Source organism: Polypterus senegalus, chromosome 18 (assembly GCF_016835505.1).
Source record: "Polypterus senegalus isolate Bchr_013 chromosome 18, ASM1683550v1, whole genome shotgun sequence".
Taxonomy (NCBI): domain Eukaryota; kingdom Metazoa; phylum Chordata; class Cladistia; order Polypteriformes; family Polypteridae; genus Polypterus; species Polypterus senegalus.
This window is the reverse complement of record NC_053171.1, coordinates 54,960,760-54,978,474: the sequence shown is the minus strand read 5'-3', so window position 1 is coordinate 54,978,474 and position 17,715 is coordinate 54,960,760. Positions and strand designations below refer to the sequence as shown.

At 40.4% G+C, this 17,715-nt stretch overlaps 1 protein-coding gene and 1 long non-coding RNA gene across 5 annotated transcripts in view; one reads left to right on the top strand and one right to left on the bottom strand.

Moving 5' to 3' along the window:
- Window positions 1-15,570, top strand: part of LOC120519071 (butyrophilin subfamily 1 member A1-like) — a 28,779-nt gene extending 13,209 nt beyond the window's left edge. The window contains exons 3-9 of one of the 3 annotated variants that reach the window (XM_039742162.1): window positions 7,563-7,844; window positions 9,203-9,307; window positions 9,424-9,450; window positions 10,631-10,669; window positions 10,976-11,002; window positions 11,086-11,112; window positions 13,101-15,570. In XM_039742162.1, coding sequence (XP_039598096.1) covers window positions 7,563-7,844; window positions 9,203-9,307; window positions 9,424-9,450; window positions 10,631-10,669; window positions 10,976-11,002; window positions 11,086-11,112; window positions 13,101-13,642 — 1,049 coding nt within the window. In that variant the 3' untranslated portion in view covers window positions 13,643-15,570. The remainder of the gene's footprint in view (window positions 1-7,562; window positions 7,845-9,202; window positions 9,308-9,423; window positions 9,451-10,630; window positions 10,670-10,975; window positions 11,003-11,085; window positions 11,113-13,100) is intronic. The other 2 variants (XM_039742160.1, XM_039742161.1) reach the window with 2 other exon arrangements.
- LOC120519074 overlaps window positions 11,034-17,715 on the bottom strand; it is a 21,499-nt gene continuing 14,817 nt past the window's right edge. For both annotated transcript variants that reach the window (XR_005631375.1, XR_005631376.1), the window contains exon 3: window positions 11,034-11,218. This is a non-coding gene — a long non-coding RNA (uncharacterized LOC120519074). The remainder of the gene's footprint in view (window positions 11,219-17,715) is intronic.

Sequence of the window (17,715 nt, the reverse complement as noted above, 5' to 3'; positions counted from 1 at the left end):
CCAGGGTAGTGTTCTAGAAAATGATGCTTGGGGGTCAACTGCTGATGAGGAAATAATCTATAAATCTATAATGATATTCAGATATTTTAGAATCAAAATACAGTGCATCCAGAAAGTATTCACAGCGCATCACTTTTTCCACATTTTGTTATGTTACAGCCTTCTGTAAATAAACAAATGAAATACTAGTTATTCATTACGGGATTTAAATGCTTTATACTTACACATTCGTCGTAAAAACACTCTTGTTATGAGTAAATGTTAGAGGTGAATGCGTTGTTGTAGAGACATCGAGTGAGCGGAAGTGCAGTATCATTAAATTTAAATTCACTTAAATGTGTTAAATTCACAGTACAGTTTTTTTACTTTGGATAAGTTATAAAAAAAGTTTAAATTTAAAAAAAAATAATAAGTTACATTTATTCATGTTTTTTATTGAATTAAAATTAAATATCAATAAAAAGGGTAAAACTCGTTTTTATTAATTAAAGTAACAATTTTTTTGCTTATAGTTAGCTAATTTTTATTATTATTTTTCACACATGCAAGATTTATTTTTTACAGTGTGTGCATGGCATGATCGTGCCAGTGTGGGCAGGGTAAAACAGTTCTTGATTGAGCAGAATGTCAGGGCCACAATGGAAATGCATGCAAAGTGAAGAAGGTGTCACTTACTTCAGTAAGAAACTTATGGTGGCCACATAGTGAAGACCATAACTGTGTAGCATCAAATATGATACACACTCCAAAGTACAAATTGATGAATGTGACTTATCTTCTGTGCTTCTTACATGACTCTGCACCAGGATGCTTCATTGTGTTTTAACAGAACAGTTTCCACATGTGGTGAACACATACTGAGCTGAAAAGGATCACATGAAAATGACAACACTTTCCAGCTTGCTGAGCCTTTGTTTACGCATGGCCATTCCTGTCCTGAGGTCCAACTGTGCTGTTAAATAAGTGCAGCTGCCAAATTTACAAAAGAAACACAACAAAAATTGTACAAAAAAATCTGTGCAGAAAAGAGTTGAAAGTGGGACTTGAGAGTAGAAAAAAAGAGACAGATGAACTGCTAAATCATAATTCTCCTGGTAAAAGATGAAGAATTTGCCACTAATCTCCCTTGTAATGAGCTTTAAAGTAATTTCAGGAAATGACTGCTAGTATTGAGCTGTGAACTGCTGGGTATTTTATAGAGTTTAAAGTTAAACTTCTTAAAAAGAATTTCATCTAATCCTTTGATTTGTTCAGTTTCAAAACAGTATAAAAAGTCAGCTCAGAAAATAACACTGTTTAATTATTTTAAAAGAGAACTGGGGACTTCGCTCGCCAGCACCACCAACACTATATGGCGTTGTGAAGAGGTGGGCTGAACTCACCCCAAGGAGATGCAGCCGCTCCTCCGAAACCCCTCTTGAACGGTGATACAATGAGAAACAAATAACAGTTGTTTTTTTTACCTCCTTTTTGCTCAATCAGCTGCTGGCTTGCTGCTGCTGCTGCCATGCTGCGTTATTTGCATTTCGTCTCTCTTGTCCCCCAAACATCCTCAAATACTATTCTATCTCTTTTAACTGTTCCGTTATTTCATCGAGTAATATTTTCTATTTGTTTGCAGTGCACTAATGTGATCTTTACTCTCCTTTTTTCAAGACTTTCGAATTTTCCTACCATTATCTCTAACCTGCTCTGCACGAGTATCACAGGACTTGCTTCCAAAGGTTGTAACTATGATGTGACTTGACCGTCTCGCGGGACGTGAAAGTCTCTCTGTCTCTCTTCAAAAGATTATGTTTTATTTTTTATAATAGAGAGATAGGAAATCTCCTGTCCTCTAATAAAAGTGTTCCATAAAGTGAAAGCTGAACATTTCCATGTTGGCCTCCCATTTTTTTTGTTTTCATTATAAAAAATCGGGAGTGGTCTCTTGTCAACTTTCTCGTATACTCAAATATGGCGATGGATATTTAAGGAGTAAATCGCAAGACAATGATTATATAATGTATATTAAACAACCATCAACTACAAAAGAAATCAAATGAATAATATATTGACCAATTATTATAAAAGTAAAGTTGAATAAATTGGACTCTGCAGCTGCATGAATAAAAGTTGAAGTACCGTGGAAATAGCCCAAAAGTTGATAGAAATCTACGTTTTGTACCTAATACTTGTATGCAAAATTTGGTTGATCTAAGTGAAGGTGTACTCAAGTTATTGTGTTTACACACACAGACACAATTCCAAAAATGGTATTTTTGGATTCAGGAAGGTCTAAAACATTAAGATTCATCAAAATCTCGACATCGAATCTTTGGAAGATTACAATACTTTCCCCATACTTCATATATGAGAATGTAAAAATATCGAACCACTGTGAGCATATCACTGTTCTAACTGTCCTAAGTGGTGCTCTTCAACTAACCATTGACACAAGGATATAAAAGCAATGTCTGCACGTGGGCAGAAGTTGAGGGAATTTGATGATCTTCTTGTTTGCCATCATGCATTTCTCTGTCGATGTCACTTTTGCATTCTGCATTCTCGTGGAGTGTGTGTGACATGATGGTGAACCTTAATACTAGCCAGCTGCTCAACGGCTCTATGTTCAGGCGTAGTTCTCATTGTTCGTCATCACTAAAGTGCCTCCTGTGTTTGGCTTGAAAAACCTCAGCAATCGGATATCAACAGTGGATTGTTTAAAACATTTTGTTGGCTAGTGGTGAAAAATTCCAGAATGATTAGTGCCATGTGTATGAAATTTCCCAAGAGGCGACTCACAAACAAGGAAGAGTCTTGGCTTACTGGGCCTTGCACAAAGCTTGTCAGGTCCTGAAGAAAGTAAAATGCACATTGATACTTGTGCGGTTACAAAAGAGAAACACATCCAAGAACAAACTGGGATGAGGAAAACTGAAAAGTTAATTTCAGTTCCAATTAACATGCAGAGAGATCTTCTCTGGGAGCTTTGAGATCAGCTCAGAGTGCCCAGAGGGGACTGGGCGGTCTCTTGGTCTGGTATCCCTACAGATTTTTTTTTTTTCCAGCCTCTGGAGTTTTTTTTTTGTTTTTTCTGTCCACCCTGGCCATTGAACCTTACTTATTCTATGTTAATTAATGTTGACTTATTTTTATTTTTTATTGTGTCGTCTATTTTTCTATTCTTCATTTTTTAAAGCACTTTGAGCTACATTTTTTTGTATGAAAATGTGCTATATAAATAAATGTTGTTGTTGTTGTTGTAGCTGTATGTAGCAAAACTGAGTTACAACCGTATATGAAAAATTGCTTGAGCATTGCAAGGATATGCGTTGTTAAACTTGAAGGACCTTAAAATTGGTAAAAATGTACATTGTGACTGACAATGGATAATGCAATTATTGATACTTTAGCATCAGAAGTTAGGCCTATACAGTAATACTAAAAATGTGAATTCTAATGGTTTATTTTATTGTGTTGTATGATGAAACCAGAAACATTACGGTTTTAAAACAGCTGAAATTATACATTAAATATGTTTGTCAACTAAACAAAGAGGTTAGAGTTAGTTTTTTAACAAGCTGCATGTCAAAGCTGAGACTATCAATACAATATTTGAGACTCTTGAGCGACTCCAATTTAAAACTTGTAATCTGGTTGGCAGACATTATGATTAGGAAACTGCTCTAAGACAGAACAGACGGAGTTAACGGACAGCGCTGATTATGTAAACCACTGAGGGACTCCTGCTAGTGCCTTATTTAGTGACATTTTATGATTCAGCTCTTTTTCTTCATTCATCAGATTGACTTATTCTTATATTCACTTATTCTGATTTTAAACATTTTTCGGATTAAATGTAAAATGGCCACTGACATAAGATGGCTTCCTCATTATGCTGCTGTACAGTCTCTGTGAGAACGTATTTGAAAAAGAGGTTACAGACAAAACGATATTACAGCTGAAGGTTTAAGTAGACATATTAACACATGCAGGACACTTTTCTTGCTTCACTAATGATGCCGTTAGATGTGTTGCCTTTATTGTCTAACCTGACAGAAACAGAGCCAATCTTACAAGCCATAAAAGTATTCTTTATAGAACTGAAGGACACCCCGGCAGACATTTTCAGAATCTCCAACAATATCTTGCAGATGGGCAACGAGACTTTCACATTGATTATTCACACACTAATGTGCTTATATTCATCCATCCATCCATTATCCAACCCGCTATATCCCAACTACAGGGTCATGAGGGTCTGCTGGAGCCAATCCCAGCCAACACAGGGCACAAGGCAGGGAACAAACCCCGGGCAGGGAGCCAGCCCACCTCAGGGCACACACCCACACACCAAGCACACACTAGGGACAATTTCAAATCGCCAATGCACCTAACCTGCATGTCTTTGGACTATGGGAGGAAACCGGAGCACCCGGAGGAAACCCACGCAGACACAGGGAGAATATGCAAACTCCATGCAGGGAGGACCTGGGAAGCGAACCCGGTTCTCCTTACTGTGTGACAGCAGAGCAACCACTGTACCACCATGCCACCTGTTCTTATATTCAAGACTACAATTTATGATAAACACATAAGCACAGTGATTGACCACCAAGATGGCAGATTTGCTGGCATGCCAATCATTGTTTTCTTTTCAAAACTTCTCAGTACCGAATGTCATGATCAGAATTTCTATTTAATAATTATCCTGCAATTTAAAATTATGGTTGTACTAAATAGAATGGGGCTTTGGCATTAACAATGATTAAAGGACAGTTATACAAAAAACAAAACAAAAAAAGAAATGCTGCTAAAATGAGTAGCGACATATGAGCTGAAGGAGTCATTTCAAAGTCTACTGTAGGACTGGTCATACCTGTGAGCATAGCTGAATGTGAACAGGGGGTCTTCTGCTATAAAAAGAATAAAATCCTGCCTGAGAAATCAGATGAGTCAAAGCACGCCAAATAATGTGATGCTGACTTCTTTGGAAGGACCAGGTACTTGAGATTTTATCATGGAAAAGGCTGCAGACACCTGGGGCCTCATGCATAACGGCGTACGTAGAATTCACACTATAACATGACGTAAGCACAAAAGCCGAAATGCGCTTACGCACAGAAAAATCCAGATGCAGGAATCCAGATGTGCGTACTCCAACTTCCATGTTCTTCCGCTACATAAATCCCGGTCAGCGTGAAAAGTAACGCATGTGCACGCATCTGCTGTCCCGCCCCAACTCCTCCCAGAATTACGCCTCTTTGAATATGCAAATCAATATAAATCGCCCTTAAGCTCAGCGTTCTGTGACAAGACAATGGGAAAAGCACGGGGGAAAATATAAGAATTTCAGCGAATACCAAGTGGAGGCAAAGGAAAAACATACTATTTGTTCAAATAAGCCGTGGTATAATCAACAAAAGGAAGTTGATCGAGTGACATAGCGTGTCGGATAAACTCGAAAGCTCAAGTTCACAAAGTCACACAGTGCCAAAATAAAAAGAAGTCACATATCAAAGTCGCAGTGAAAAGGCGAGTTGTAGCCCATCGTCTGAGTGTCATATGAAAGCTTGTTAGGATACAGACAAAAAAAAAAATAATAGGCACACAGTGGGAAAAAAGCACGAAATTTAAACTTCAATTAAATGTCCACTTTAATCACGTAGTTTATTTTGTCATTAAAGTAGAACATCATAATCTTAATCTTAAAATCATTTAATTTACTAGTTTCACAAATCCCATCGTAACTAAAGTAGCACGTTAAATGCTTTGTTTTGTATTTGATCTTCTTTGTGCTCTATGTGTGTGAATCACTACGTGCTTCCGTTCTTTCTCTTTCTCCGACAGGATACAGAATCCATTATATTCATAATATTACAGCTCTCTGAATAATTAAAATACTGAGATGTATACGTGATATAATTTTTATGATGATTGGAATGAAAGCATGTTATTAAACATGGGAACACGATGGCGCAGTGATTGTTCATGTCTCACACAAGATGCTGCTGCGCCAAGTGCGACCTTCGATAAAATAATTTATTGTAGTAGTACTCTCTCTTTCAGACGTACTAACCTCCAATTCCTTTGCTTCCTTTTCTTTCTCCAAGTAACCGATCGCCACACAATCAGCTCTGTAAGCTTAGAACGACGATTCTTCAAAACTTTTAAGGAACATTGAAATATCTTCATGGTATGTGTTTAATTATTCTATCCGTCTATCCTTCCAGTGTCACACCAGCCTCAGTAAATATACAGCGCAAGGCAGGAACAATCCGTGAACTAGCTAGTGCTGCAGCACCGTGTCCTCACATGTTTAATTATTAACAATACAGATTATTTAAATGAAGTTAAAGTTTTATCTTTAATATAATATAATCAACATATTTTGCTGCATTTCATCTTAAAAATGATATCGTCATCATATGTAAATACGTGCTTTATAAAGTGGCGCAGGTTGTGCAATATTATAACTGTAGTGCAAGTTTACAGTGAGGTGATTGTACTTATAAGTACAAACAGTTCTACAAGGAGCAATTGATTGAGTGCGTTTATAGTTCTTGGGATGAAACTCTTTTTGAACAGCGAAGTCCATACAGGAAAGCCTTTGAAACGTTTTGCCGTGGCTGAGGCAGCGTGTGCTTGATGCCGTATACCGATAATTCTCGTTCCGATCAGCTGCTGCTGTGATTCACACTCAGATACAGTGATATAAATAGTGGTGCAGTGAGAATAATATGGAAAAAGATGATCCACTGTGGCAACTCCTAACGGGAGCAGCTGAAAGAAGAAGAAGGTGCAGTAAGAGTAACAACGCTAAAGCAGTTATGGTATTTGGAATACTATGGCTGTTTCCTGGACCATTATATTGTTACAGGTAATTTACAATCAGATGCATTACACTAATAAACAATATGCAATTCATTTCGGTGTATTTATAAAGCTGCATCAGGAAAAGAAAGGATAACCACACAGAAACAGTAGCACTGCGTTGACGCTGGGTGCCGCCAGTCTGCAAAACCCGAGCGGAGAACTTGCGTACGACAAGGTATGAGGTACCGTGGAAATGTGCGTGGCTTTACGCCAAGTTTAGGTTTTATACATCGCGATTTGAAAAGGAAACGTTTTTATGCAACATTTCTGTGCGTACGCACTGTTTATACATGAGGCCCCTGTAGAAGAAACAGAGAATTAATATACCAAATATTAAGGTTGGTGATCATTTTGAGTATTACCATTACTTATACTTACAGCTCCAGTAATTCTAGTTAGTCCTTCATTCCACACCACTGGGTAGAATACTGAACACTGAACATGTCTGCCTACTCAGCATCAGAATGAAAAGTTAACGGTGTGGTCACACCTATAACTGCATAACTGTCACTGTTGACATTTTGTGTGGTTTATATTGTTGCCATTTCACACTGATGAAATTTTTTTTTTTTTCAATTTAATTTCACGTGAGGTGGGTGCTAAATTATTTTTTTGCATTAAGGCCCGTCAATTCAAATTACAACTCTGGTTAAAGTGTTTCTTCTTTCTCTTCACTTATCTCCCACTCTTTTGTGTTTTATTAGTTTTAGGTGCTCAGCCCTCCATTTCTATGAGCTCCACTGAAGGCCAGAAGACCCACCTGGAGTGCAGCTCTGAAAAGTGGAACCCCCAACCAGAAGTCACCTGGATGGACATAAATGGGACAGACATGACGTCTCAGTCCACAATAAAATCAGAGCGGGACTCTGAGGGTCTTCTGACAGTGAGCAGCGTCCTGCCGGTGAAGGAGGAGTACAACGTGTTCAGCTGTCTGATGAGAAGTAAAGCACCAAAGCCAGACTGGCACTCCGGACTTGCCATCTACAGTACGTGATCGAATAGTGTGGCATTAGCTTTGCCGCCATTTGGTAAAAGATTTTAAAATAATGTGATTATTATGGAATAAAAATGCCTTCACTATTTTCCAGCTATATCATTAATACACCATTTTTATACAGAATACTGAAACCCATATTTGGTAATCGGCCTATAAAATTTAGGCTCCCATTGTAAATGGTGAACCATTGAAATGGGAAAATACTTTAGAAAAAGGAAAGCACATTTTGTTTGTGATAATTTCACATTTTGCAGGTAAAGAACAACCAATGAACAACCAGGTTGTCATTTTTGCTTACTGTTGAAATGGCACATTAATGGAAACATGTTACTTATGTAAAATCTGGCTTGGAAAGGCATGAGCTGTCAGAGGATCAATTCCAACATGGAGGTGTGTCTCACACCCGTAAAGAGTGACACTCATGGACTGGAATTGACCCCACATTGGTTATGGCTGCCTGTCTCTAAGTCTCAGTCCTGAGCCCTGACTCCCTGTGTGACTCTGAGTGAGTCATTTCACTTTACAGTTCTCATAAATATGAAGACATAACATCCTGAAACCTGCTTAATCCAGTTCAGGATTATGGGGGGGTAGTGTAGCCTGTCCCAGGAGCACTGGGCACAAGGCCCAGTTACATCCATGCACAGGGCCAGTTTGAATTGTCCAATTTCTCTAACATGTGGGTATTTGGTTTGTGGTTCCTCTTTTAATTGTGTGTTTTAAATCGCAATTGAGTAACACAACTTGTGTCACATAATCTGCAACATAAAGAAAAGATGGAAGCAAAACATGAATAAGAGACGGAATGATCAGGTGCAGGAAAAACAGCAACACGCGCATGCAAGTCAGTTACAAATGGGCGAGTGGTGCGATTTGAAATCAAAGTCATCCTCACTGATGTCAGGTTAAAATAAAAATGTAGTGTTGACTCAGTCTAGGAGTAGACCCCTAAATCTGTGCCCCACAATTTTAGCAAATGAAATAAAATGTAAAGTGTTCATTGAAAGACTGAGGAGACAAATACAGGAAGAAAAGGGCATTGAGTGGACATTGATAAAGATGAATTACTGGACAGGAAATCTGTCACTTTGTGTTTATATAATTTATGATGGATAACTGGGGCTGATGGACACACTAATGAAATGGGGGTGAAGCTGTGTTTGGTCTCAGGATCTAGCTACAGGAGCACATCATTTGGGGTTTAAATGCATGTCCTCATAATGCTCATTATGTATGGTTAGGTCCCTCTAGCTTGCGGGAGTCCCACTTGGTGGATTCTTCTGGTTTTTCCTCACCTGAACCTCATTCCTGTCTCACAAATTCACATGTCTTCCCCTCTTTTTGCAGGTTTCTCACCAGGCATCTCTGGCTGGTTGGTGGCTTTCTGCGTTTTGTTGATCCTTTGCTTAGCAGCAACTCCTTTGCTGTTCATTCAATGGAGAAGAATGAGAGGTGAGGACAGAAGATCTCACAATGACATCAGAACAAACTGAACATGCAGGAAAGTTAAAATAATTCAGAATGCAAGCAATGTTTATGTATATTTTCCTTTTTTGTGTCTTTTCCAGAAACAAACACCAAATATGACTCAATAGGTAAGTAAAATAAACTTGTTCTCAATCATAGACGTCTGATTCCAGTTTTCTTGCAGCCACTGAATGATGAGACCCGTCACATAGTTTTGGTTTGGATCGCAAAGTTCACTGTTCACAGCAATTGTCTAAGGGCGCAGAAGTCCACATGAACAGTGAAAGAAAAAAACAGACCACCCACAGAAGACATCTTTAGCAGGAACTAGCCTGGAGTTTGAGGTCTGTGGGCTGACAGCACTGCCTTCCATGTGTGCCACATAAGCAGAAGGTGTTATCCTCTGTTAAACATCACCATCAACACAAAACCATTGTTCAGGGTGTTGTCGTTGTAATTTCACTCAGGGCACTCAACATGAGATGCTTCAGCTCTAGGACTGGTCCCACTAGCTTAGCATCTACTGGAGCCGCTTCTCATCTGAGTGTGGTGATGGTGGGCTGGCATTACGGGGGGTTTTTAATCCGTAAGCAATTAAACTAGTTAGGATTGTAGTTATGGCTTTGGGAATTAAAGAATAAACCTGCCTGAGCCATCAAGGGAAGCAGAACAACATGAACGTGAAGAGTGGACAATCTGTTAGTGGTCAGCATTTAGCCAGTGTGGCCCACTGGAATATTCTTCTTGGTCTCCTTTGTGTTTGTATGCCATGGTGCATAAGGGAGACAACAAAATACACAAGCAATAAAACAAATATGTATGCAATGTATATCCTGGAATCTATAAGATTATGATTCCAAAAACAGATCTACATTCATCCAACCATCCTTTTTCTGATTTGGGTTTTACAGTAGAGAGCAGGCTGTGTGGAGTGCCAGTCAATGGTTGGCCTCACACACACACACACACACACACCTTCTAGCACACTTAACTTATTTAATGTTGATCTAGCAGGCTTATCTTTAAAACAAAAAAGTGGAGTTAAAAAACAAAACAAAACACCATATTCAGTTGTAGGATTATGGTGGGGTCTCCGTGTACAGCAAACAAAAGTATGAAGCCTGTGGACAGAAAACGTTGTGTCTTGTGAAAACATCACTTGACAAACTGAGAAGAAGAAATAATGAACTGTAATTTCACACCATGGCCTGTGTCTGATGGCAGGACAAGACACACATGGAGAGATTGCTGCCATCACTCCCACTTTTCCTCTCAAATGTTAACTTTGTTCTTCTCTTTTCACTCCAGTTGGATTCCTTCCTATTTGGTTTCTGCACAAGGAAAACGGTAAGAGAGAGATTTAATCCTGCTGTATCAAAGTATAAATGAAAAAATTGGAAAGCTGTGAATGGAGTGAGTCTATAAAAAAAGACAAATCAAGGATTACACCATGAAAAGTTTGGTCTTTGCTCTGCTGTGTATTAAAGAGGTCTTTATGAAGGGAAATTTGATCTAACCACCAAAAATGCAAAGATAGTTTGAAATTACAGAAGAGGAAAATGAAAGTAAATTAAAAGTGAAAACTGAAGAGATGATGTTTTGTGGGGACCCACATGATTATTCACTCAGTAATGCAACTCTCTTGTTCTGCAGAAAACTCACAACGTCTCACGAATGCAGGTACAATATTTGAACTGGGGGTCATTGGGGGTCTTTAAAGTCTTTATTGGATTCATTAAGTTGATTTATTTATTATTTTACAGAATGGAAGAGAATATGCATCTCAGCAGGTATGGTTGATAAGTTGGTCATGACCTTATGATGAAACTAGGAGGTCAAGCCCCCGTGGAAGCTTCGGTGCCTAACCCACAGTTGCGGCCAGAATATTAGTAAAATCTGTAAATGTACAAAAGAAAAATTATTATTTATTGGAAATTCTACAAATATGTAAAAGAAAAATTAATTATTATTTAACTGAGTAAAAATCATGAAATGAGAATAAAATATTTAATCTCTTGTCGATTGGAGTATTCCCATTAAACTGAGGTCCACTATGCTTGATGCATGACTTTCTTGATATTTTAGTGTATAATTTAAAAATGGAATAACAATCTGAAAATCTAACAACATCATATTAAAGTTCGATAAACTCTGAAAAGAATGATACCAAACAAATATATGTAGGTTTAAAATAAGCCTGACAAAAAACATGACATACATAAAATCACTGCACAAAATCGTTGCACTTTTAGGCTTAGGATTTTAAATATAGAGAGTAGATTCTCATTTTCTGTTTTTGTAGTCTTTGTGTCTTCTTGTTAAACAAGTCACCTTCATGACCATGAGAAGCATCACCTTGTGAGCTCTGTGATTGTCCCCCAGGTCTGAGTAAATGGCTAAGGTCATTCTGTGTGGGTGGCACAGTGGTAGCTCTGTTGTCTGTGGCGAGGACACCAGGGTACAGATCTTAGGGGCTCCTTGTGTGGAGTTTTCATGTTCTGCCTGTGACGGTGTGGGTTTCCTCATGGTGCCCCAAAGACATGCAGCTTAGGTGGTCTGGTGACTCTCAGTTAACCCTGATGTGTGTCTGTGTGTTTACATTGTGATCCTGTCCATGGATTATTCCCACCTGGCCCCTAGTGCTTGCTGTGATCCACTTCATCTGCCCCACAGCTCTGCCCTGGATTAGCAGGGTAAGAAAATGGATGGATGCTTGTTCTGTGTATTTAAATTTCAGATGAGCTGGTAGTTAAGGAAAAGGAAGACCTGATCCTCTATTTTCCCCTAGTGGTCTCTTTGAAAATTGTCATTTAACTAATTTCCATGAAGTTCCTTAAATAATCCACTGTCATAAATGGCTGGATTCTCCTTGGCAGGTGGACATTTTTTTTTGTGTTTCAAGAACTTCTGACAAGTCAGCAAAGATGGAACTAAAGACTGGACCCTCCTTGTGGAGACTGATCTCCTCGGTACAAAGGATGCTCATTTGTCTTGTAGACTTTATTCTCAGCAGGTCATTTTGATTCGGTTGTCTTGTACGATTAGTACTGCACGCGCTACAAATACCGCTACTTAAACACTCCATGATGTCCCATCTATCACTTAAGACCCTGTTGTGTTTCAGAACACACTCTTTGTCGGGCTCAACATGAATTTGCTACATTTCCAGTATGTCGATGTTGACGTATTTGTAAGATGACAACACTGAAGACACTTTTTAAAGTTAACTGAGTGCTGCTGAGTCCTCACCAGGGCCATTCTCAGACCACTCAGTATCTAGTCCTGTCCTCTGTTTAGTGCCACATTGCATTCTGTCCTGCTGTCCTGTTCTTTGCCATCATTATCAGTGTTGTCAGCTTGTATTTTGTCTCGTCCCTGCTCTCCTTATTAAAGCCCACCTCACCTGTAATGACTAGCCACACGGTATCCCTGCTGACCGAAGGACGTGTGACACTTGTATATTTGAGTTCTTGCGCAGTCAGGTACACAGCATGGTGATTAGGCTCTTTACGCTTAAATGAATAAAAAGTGGCAGACAGGTGGAGTAAAGGGGCAGAGTAGTGACACGGGGACACACCAGAGGCTCAGTGGGCTTTGGTTTGCAAAAATAAAAAAAAAAATAAAATCAAACATGAAACATCCACAGGTGCTGTTTGCCATCTTTGTGTTTTTTAGCTTCAGGAAATTCAAGGAGTGTAAATGTGTTGTTGTCTTCCCTCAAATCCCCTGATTTTCCAATGTCTTCCTCTTTTCTTTTTGTGTTCTTTCCTCTCCTCAGCTGATGTCACTTTTGACCCTGAGAGTGCACACCCGTTGCTCATTGTGTCCGAAGATGGGAAGGACATGAGACTTGGAGACACACAGCAGAGAGTGACAGACAATCCAAAGAGGTTTGACCACTTTACTAATGTCCTGGCCAGAGAAGGATTCACCTCAGGGAGACACTACTGGGAAGTGGAGGTCAAGGAGAAGACGGCGTGGACTTTAGGAGTCGCCAGAGAGTCGGTCAACAGGAAGGGGGGGATTATATTGAGTCCATATCGAGGATACTGGACTGTGGGGCTGAGGAATGAGAATGAGTACAAGGGTCTCGATTATAATGATGTTCCCCTCCCTCTGAGAGTGAAGCCCCGGACAGTCGGGGTCTTTCTGGACTACGATGAAGGGCAGGTCTCCTTTTACAATGCCCAGTCTCGCTCTCACCTGTACACCTTCACAGACTCCTTCACTGGGACCCTCTATCCATTCTTCAGTCCTGAACTTAATGATGGTGGTAAAAATGCAGCCCCCCTGGTCATATGTTCCCTGTGCACACACTGACCACTCTGAATTAATGTCACTTGTCAATATCTGTTTCTGGTCAGAGCAGCACAAAGCCAATGGAGACTTTCTTTACCATTCAGTCCACCGAATTCGAAGCCCCCCTGAGGTGTCCTGTTGTTTGCTGTTCGTCTGATTTTCAATTTCAGGATTTCTGTGTTTAATGTAGACATTGGGACTGCACACTTGGGATTTTTAAATTGAAGTGGATATAAGTGTCAGCTTCTCAAACAAATGTGAATCTTTTTCATTTTATCTGAAAATGAACAGTAATACTGTGTGCTCATCTTTAATTTGACATTCAAAGATGAAGCCAACAAAAATGGTTGTGTTCTCCACAGCACTGGATTTGTCTTCTTCAATCTTTGTATAAAGTCACTTGCTGGTGGTCAGTCCTGATGGCTCGAAGACTGCATCTCAGCAGGAGAAATCCAAGACTCTCAATATCCAGCACACCATTCATTTTGTAACTCACTTATCTAATTCAGGGTCATGTGGGGGCTATGCCAATGTGGGGATCAACATGGATAAGAACCAATCTATGACACCAGAGCTGAAGACTGGACCATCAATCACTGTGCTACTATGTTACCACCAATCAGACAAATTTAAATTAATATCTAGCATTATAACCTTATATTGTTTAACTTGAACTAAAATATACAACATTGTAAGTCTGCTGAAAAGTTCATCCACCACTGAGAAGAGTTTGTGAATAAACAAAACATAAAGAGACATCAAATTAAAATAGAGAAAGATAGGAATTTAAAAAATAAAATAGATTCTGACTAAAGACTACAAAAATAAGTCATCGACCTTAGTGGAGGTGACACGGCACTGCCCTCTGTACATCAAATGGCTACTCATGAGCTTCTCTACAATGTCACAGCGACTGGTCTGAGAGTCCATCACACAGCCCTAAAACTCTGGCAGACTCGACGTTCACAGATGTGAGTGACCTGATTGAGGGTCCACATTATCTGCCACCACTGTCACCCTCTGGGAAAATTTAAATTCAGAGAGTCATGTTGTCTTAATAGGAGTGAATGACAAGACCCAATGAAGAGTTGAACTTGGATCATTCATCTTCAAAGTGGCCATTAAGTGTGGTAAGTTATCAGGTCAGCCAGGATTTTTGAGTCCCATTGGATTAAAGTGTCTGATAAAGGACCATCAGGGTCATTTAGAGACCTCAGCAGGACCTCTTCTGCTCCGTCATGGACTCATTTCAGTGACACACACAGCTGCACTGCTGCAGTTCTAGAATCAAGGTGTGCTACAGAAATGATGATAATAATAATAGCAGACATGTTGACTCTCTGAACTATGTGAAGAAGGCTAATAACAGCTTGGACTAAGGACCCAAGAGATTGGGTTGAGACAGTGGCCTTGAATACTGACAACTCAGATTTCTGTATCAGAGCCTGGGTCAGTTAGTTCAAATGTTTCATGCTTTGTGGTGTGTTTTTGTACTTTTGCCAAGGAAGCAGGTCCTGTAAGCCAGGTTGTTTCCTTAAGATAACAAGCTGGGATGGCTCTTGTGGCATCATCAGCTGGGTTTAAGTCAGTAGCTATGCCACTGCTGTGGAGGTGTGAACATGAGATTCCATGCGGAGGCTGATATGGAAACAAATACAGTAAATGGTATTAACTCTCTGGTTTTGTCTGTTTCTGAGTCGTCATCATCAAATTTAATACAAGTTCTTAATCAAGCTTTACCCAGTGGAGTTTTGATTGCATTATTATACTGTACATATATTACATTGAGGGTGAACAGGAGTTGGCAGCATGAGGGGTCTCCCCTTGGAGTTTCATACATGCTGTCCTAAATATATTATAAGAATGTTTGCTTCAGCAAAGCAAAGTTTTATTAGATGGGCAGCCAGTTAAAACACTTTGATATTCTTTAGTTATTTATCATAGATAGATAGATAGATAGATAGATAGATAGATAGATAGATAGATAGATAGATAGATAGATAGATAGATACTTTATTAATCCCAAGGGGAAATTCACATAATCCAGCAGCAGTATACTGATACAAAGAAACAATATTAAATTGAATAGTAATAAAATGAAAAAATGAAAAAATAAAAATAAAAAGCAGACAATAACTTTGAGTAATGTTAGCATTTACTCCCCCGGGTGGAATTGAAGAGTCGCATAGTGTGGGGGAGGAACGATCTTCTCAGTCTGTCAGTGGAGTAAGACAGTGACAAAAGTCTGTCACTGAAGCTACTCCTCTGCCTGGAGATGACACTGTTCAGTGGATGCAGTGGATTATTCATGATTGACAGGAGTTTGCTTAGTGCCCGTCGTTCTGCCACAGATTTTAAACTGTCCAACTTTACTCCTACAATAGAGCCTGCCTTCTTAACAAGTTTGTCCAGGCGTGAGGCATCTTTCATCTTTATGCTGCCACCCCAGCACACCACCACGTAGAAGAGGGCACTCGCCACAACCGTCTGGTAGAACATCTGCAGCATCTTACTGCAGATGTTGAAGGATGCCAACCTTCTCAGAAAGTATAGTCTGCTCTGACCTTTCTTACATAGAGCATCAGTATTGGCAGTCCAGTCCAATTTGTCATCCAGCTGCACTCCCAGATATTTATAGGTCTGCACCCTCTGCACACAGTCACCTCTGATGATCACAGGGTCCATGAGGGGCCTGGGCCTCCTAAAATCCACCACCAGCTCCTTGGTCTTGCTGGTGTTAAGGTGTAAGTGGTTTGAGTCGCACCATTTAACAAAGTCTTTGATTAGCTTCCTGTACTCCTCCTCCTGCCCACTCCTGATGCAGCCCACAATAGCAGTGTCATCAGCGAACTTTTGCACGTGGCAGGACTCCGAGTCATATTGGAAGTCTGATGTATATAGATTGAACAGGACCGGAGAAAGTACAGTCCCCTGTGGTGCCCCTGTATTGCTGAACACAATGTCAGACCTGCAGTTCCCAAGACGCACATATTGAGGTCTGTCTGTAAGATAGTCCACAATCCATGCCACCAGGTGTGAGTCTACTCCCATCTCAGTCAGCTTGTCCCTAAGGAGCAGAGGTTGGATGGTGTTGAAGGCGCTAGAGAAGTCCAAAAACATAATTCTTACAGCACCACTGCCTCTGTCCAGGTGGGAGAGGGATCGTGTAGCATATAGATGATGGCATCCTCTGCTCCCACCTTCTCCTGGTATGCGAACTGCAGAGGGTCAGGCGTGGTGGACCTGTGGCCTCAGGTGGTGAAGCAGCAGCCCTCCATGGTCTTCATCAGATGTGACGTCAGAGCAACAGGCCGGAAGTCATTCAGCTCACTAGGACGTGATACCTTTGGGACAGGAGTGATACAAGATGTTTTCCAAAGCCTTGGGACTCTCCCCTGTTCCAGGCTCAGGTTGAAGATGCGCTGTAGAGGACTCCCCAGTTCCAATGCACAGGCCTTCAGCAATCGTGACGATCTGGACCCGCTGCTTTGCTGGCACGAAGTCTTTTCAGCTCTCTGCTTACCTGGGCTGCTGTAATTGTGGGTGGGGATGTCTCACCTATGCTGGTATCAGCAGAAGGATGGTTGGAGGATGCAGTACTCCGAGGTGAGAGTGGGTTAGGGTGATCAAACCTATTAAAGAAGTTGTTCATTTGGTTTGCTCTCTCCACTTCTGTCTCGATGGCGGCACCCCGCCTCGAGCTGCAGCCAGTGATAATCTTCATCCCATTCCACACTTCCTTCATGCTGTTGTTCTGCAACTTCTGCTCCAGCTTTCTCCTGTACTGCTCTTCTGCCGCCCTGAGCTGAACTCGGAGTTCCTTCTGCACACGCTTGAGCTCATGCTGATCACCACCTTTAAAAGCCCTTTTCTTCTGGTTCAAAAGGCCCTTGATGTCACTTGTAATCCATGGCTTGTTGTTAGCATAGCAGCATACTGTTCTTACTGGAACTACAATGTCCATACAGAAGTTGATGTAATCAGTTGTGCATTCAACAGCCTCTTCAATGTTCTCACTATGTGATCTCAGCAATATATCCCAGTCTGTAGTTCCAAAGCAGTCTCTCAGAGCCTGCTCTGCCTCAGGGGACCAC